We start from the raw sequence: 4,458 nt of genomic DNA, 5'->3' as shown, positions 1-4,458 counted from the left end.
GTAGGCCGTGGCATTTAAACCATGCCCAATTGGCACTAAGGGGCCTAAAGTGTGCCAAGAAAACATCCCCCACACCATTACACCACCACCAGCAGCCTGCACAGTGGTAACAAGGCATGATGGATCCATGTTCTCATTCTGTTTACGCCAATTTCTGACTCTACCATCTGAATGTCTCAACAGAAATCGAGACTCATCAGACCAGGCAACATTTTTCCAGTCTTCAACTGTCCAATTTTAGTGAGCTCTTGCAAATTGTAGCCTCTTTTTCCTATTTCTAGTGGAGATGAGTGGTACCCGGTGGGGTCTTCTGCTGTTGTAGCCCATCCGCCTCAAGGTTGCGCGTGTTGCGGCTTCACAAATGCTTTGCCGCATACCTCGGATGTAACGAGTGGTTATTTCAGTCAAAGTTGCTCTTCTATCAGCTCGAATCGGTCGGCCCATTCTCCTCTGACCTCTAGCATCAACGAGGCATTTTCGCCCACAGGACTGCCGCATACTGGATGTTTTTCCCTTTTCACACCATTCTTTGTAAACCCTAGAAATGGTTGTGCGTGAAAATCCCAGTAGCTGAGCAGATTGTGAAATACTCAGACCGGCCCGTCTGGCACCAACAACCATGCCACGCTCAAAATTGCTTAAATCGCCTTTCTTTCCCGTTCTGACATTCAGTTTGGAGTTCAGGAGATTGTCTTGACCAGGACCACACCCCTAAATGCATTGAAGCAACTGCCATGTGATTGGTTGATTAGATAATTGCATTAATGAGAAATTGAACAGGTGTTCCTAATAATCCTTTAGGTGAGTGTATATATACACACAGTGTACACACTATAAAAAAATCGATATACAATAACAATTATGTTCAATAAATCAAGTCTAAAGAGAGTCTGTCAGTGTGGTGTTGTGGAGCCTAGGGGTGTGCATCTTCACTGGTCTCACGATTCCATTACGATTATCAGGTCAATGATTCGAGATCACAATGCGTCACCTCAAGGGCGGGAATTTCTAGGCACCTCATTACGATTATGAGGCTGAGATGAGATTGTAAAACGATAAAGATGTATTTTTCTCACTGTGAGACTACTTGGTACTTTTAAAGCCAAGTATTTGTACCAATCCAAAGAAGTAGGTAGTAATGAAATGCAGATATTTAATGTTACTTCATATAACTGTAGCTAACATAGCATAGCATTATTCCATTATTCCAGCATTATTACTGACCTCTGCTGCTGTTTTCACTTCTGATGCTGCTGTTATTAGTATAGAGTCAGATACATGTTGAACTACACACTTTACAGTGCTGCAGCCAAACCACGTTCACTCCACCTTAATATATCTGTTCCTGTTTTTGTCTCGTCTAGCGTAGTCACATGTTTGTTTCTTCTAACTTGATTATTGTGATCTTGTGTTGAGCACCATGGGCCTTGAGAAACGGCTTTTCGTTCATTTGTGTACTCGATATGTGGATGAATGACAACAAACGAACTTGAAGTAGCAGCAAAAAAGCGTCCTGCTCAGCTTCCAGACCGCAGTCTGAAGAGGAGATGTTAGCTAGCGCTAACCGCCTTCACTTTTCCAGCAGTTGGAAAACAGACAGACTTAAATTAACGGAAACGCTGTGACCTGCAGCGTACATTTACTGCCAGACTGAAACATGGCGCTCATCTTTTCCTCCTCTGCTTTCAGCGTCACCTACTGCCGCCTGTCCTGTAGCTGTCCTATAAAGAATGAGGAGAGGACGCTAGCTAAGCGCTGCCGTGCTGCACAGTGTGCGGGTGAAAATCATTAACGTTAGTCTGATTTTATTGATCAGGTCAAAGTTTAGTAGCAGCGCTCATTAAACAGCTGTCTGTCTGTGCTGAACAGGGAGAACCACACGTCTCCGTTGTGTTCACACCACAGACGAACAGAAATTAGCTTCAATTGTTAATTAAACATATCAGATCTGGGTCAATGACGTATAAGGATTTTCAACAGTCACAGGAATGAGATATTTTATTTTTAATTTAATACAGTTATTGTTATTATTGGTCGCACCACATGATGAGTGGTCGCTCCAAATGACACAAACACTGCATATCATTAAAAATATATATTTAAGGAGCTCAATAAACAAAAACTTCTAAACAAAAAATATATTTTACCAGATATCATTATTAAAATTTAAAAGATCAAAAGATCAAAATTTCATATAAAATCTTTGATGAAAATCTCATTAGAAACATTTATTTTAGTGCAGTACACATTCACGGCTTTGTTTTGAACAAACATAACTTGACAATATATTTAATCTAATTTCATTAACTGCAGGTATGTTTTTCCTCATTTATTGGGTGTGTCAGAGGTGTTACCCAATCAGCAGCCACATTTAAAAGACAGTGAAGTCCAGTGGCTGGCGTACGCAACAGGATGTTCAAGGCACCACCATTTCTGTTGAAATAAATGCTTTGCTACATTTTGTTAGGGCTAAAGTTGGCTTCAAACTGAAAATAACTCTACATTTACTTGATTTCACAGGGGAATGGAACGCGGTTCTCCTGTGTGAAAGTCCTGGGTTTGACTCAGCCAACACGGCCAATAGAGGTCGTTAAAAACCTAAACATGGGTCGTAAAGCAGCACAATAAATCAAGTGAGGACGGGTTCCTACGCCAACATGTTCACAAAAAAAATGCATTTCCTCCTAAGAAATGGAAACACACAAGAGCAACATGTTGCTTCATATAGTTTTCATTTGAAATTTTCTTAAAGACGCAATATTTTTTGCTTCTTTTAGCAACTCTGCTTTTGCTGCAGGGTCAAAATTAACATGCTGTCCATGGCGAGCAGTGTTTTCTTTACTTGGGAGTGGCATCTGGTAAAACAGTTACAATTAATTAAATATTACAATAAAAGTACTTTGTATGTAAAAGTCATACGTTCAAAATAAAAGGACAAAAACTAAATTGCCAATCATGGAAACCACTTTTTCGCGGTTGCACCACATGATATTTTCTAATTTAATCAAAATTTACAGGCAGAGAATAGGCCACCTAAACAAAACAAGCTAGCTTCCTACAACAGGACTCCATGGAATTTATAATCAAAACAAATATTGGTAGAAATAACTTTATATTAATTGTTTTTCTGAGGTCATACCACATGTTATCCAAAAATGGCAACTACATACCAGCTGTTACAATTTTACATTTTTCCAGCTTTGAGAAAGAGTTAAAAACCTACTTGCTGTTTCAATGGGTCCTTGGCAAAATGGGTATATTATTAAACTTCCTGTCTTCTAATGGATTTCAACATAAAAGTCGTTTGTTGATGGTCGCACCACATGATATTTATAAAATGGACATCATCGGACAAAGTTTGCTTGTGTATTATTATGGAAATATAAATACAGATGCTTTGTGATTTTGAAGAGGACGACAAAACACTTTGGAAATCATGCCAAATAGGGCAAAAACACAATTTTGATTAGATTTAAAGTCATTCCAAAGAAGTTTCCAAAACAGCAGTCATGGCTAGATGGTCGCACTGCATGACATTTTGACACTTCAATTATCAGAAAAATGTTTAACCAAAGTTAAAGGAGAGTACATATATGGGAGAGGTCCTGTATTTATATGGTATGCTTTTATGCTTTCAACCTTTTTTGTGAAAAAAATCAAGTTGGACAGAAAATGTAGGCGTCACGTCATTGACCCATCTACAATAGTAACAGTAACAACTGTTAATTAAACACATCAGATCTACAATAGTAACAGAGAGTCAAATAACTGACCTCAGAGTCTCCAGTCTGCAGTGTGGATCCTCCAGAAAACCACACAGCAGCTTCACTCCTGAATCCTGCAGCTTGTTGTTACTCAGGTCCAGCTCTCTCAGATGGGAGGGGTTGGACTTCAGAGCTGAGGCCAGAGAAGCACAGCTGATCTCTGACAAACTGCAGAGACCCAATCTGAATAAAGAATAAATGATGTAACGTTAGAAGACAATGTTCCTGCTTGAAATCATTCAGTGTTTAATAATCTGTTCAGAGCTGAAGAAGGTTTAGAATGTAGAAGTTTAGAAAATGGAAATATTTGTTATTGTCTGATAGTTGAAATAGAGATTATTTATTTATTCATTGTATTTATCTATTTTATTATCATTTCTTTAAAAACATGATGTGGAATAGAAGCTGATAATCAGGAAGAGCGTTACGTCTGTTTGTTTTATTATTTCTAAGTCTGTGGATGAAACGTTAAGTCAGCTGTCAGATTGCCGGCTGATGATTGGTTCTGACGGATCCTTCTACTTGCATCAACACGGACTGTTCTTAAATAGCGTGTTAGCTTGCTGACACTGTTTGGAGTAAAGCAGCCGTCCTCCTGATCAGTCCTGAGCTCCATCAGAGAGTCCAAACATTTCAGACACTAAAAGTTGAAAGTTTCCTCTGCAGAGTTTCCTCTGTCTGACCTGTCAAGTTT

At 39.1% G+C, this 4,458-nt stretch overlaps 1 protein-coding gene across 1 annotated transcript in view; it reads right to left on the bottom strand.

Annotated features, from left to right (window-relative positions):
* Positions 1-4,458, bottom strand: part of LOC123968058 (NACHT, LRR and PYD domains-containing protein 12-like) — a gene marked incomplete at its 3' end in the record, with an annotated part of 261,415 nt that overhangs the window by 2,353 nt on the left and 254,604 nt on the right. Inside the window, exon 12 of the mRNA XM_046044537.1 lies at positions 3,774-3,947. Coding sequence (XP_045900493.1) covers positions 3,774-3,947 — 174 coding nt within the window. The remainder of the gene's footprint in view (positions 1-3,773; positions 3,948-4,458) is intronic.

Source organism: Micropterus dolomieu, linkage group LG01 (genome assembly GCF_021292245.1).
Source record: "Micropterus dolomieu isolate WLL.071019.BEF.003 ecotype Adirondacks linkage group LG01, ASM2129224v1, whole genome shotgun sequence".
NCBI classification, from domain to species: domain Eukaryota; kingdom Metazoa; phylum Chordata; class Actinopteri; order Centrarchiformes; family Centrarchidae; genus Micropterus; species Micropterus dolomieu.
The sequence above is the reverse complement of the archived record's forward strand: the minus strand, read 5'-3'. Positions and strand labels throughout refer to the sequence as shown.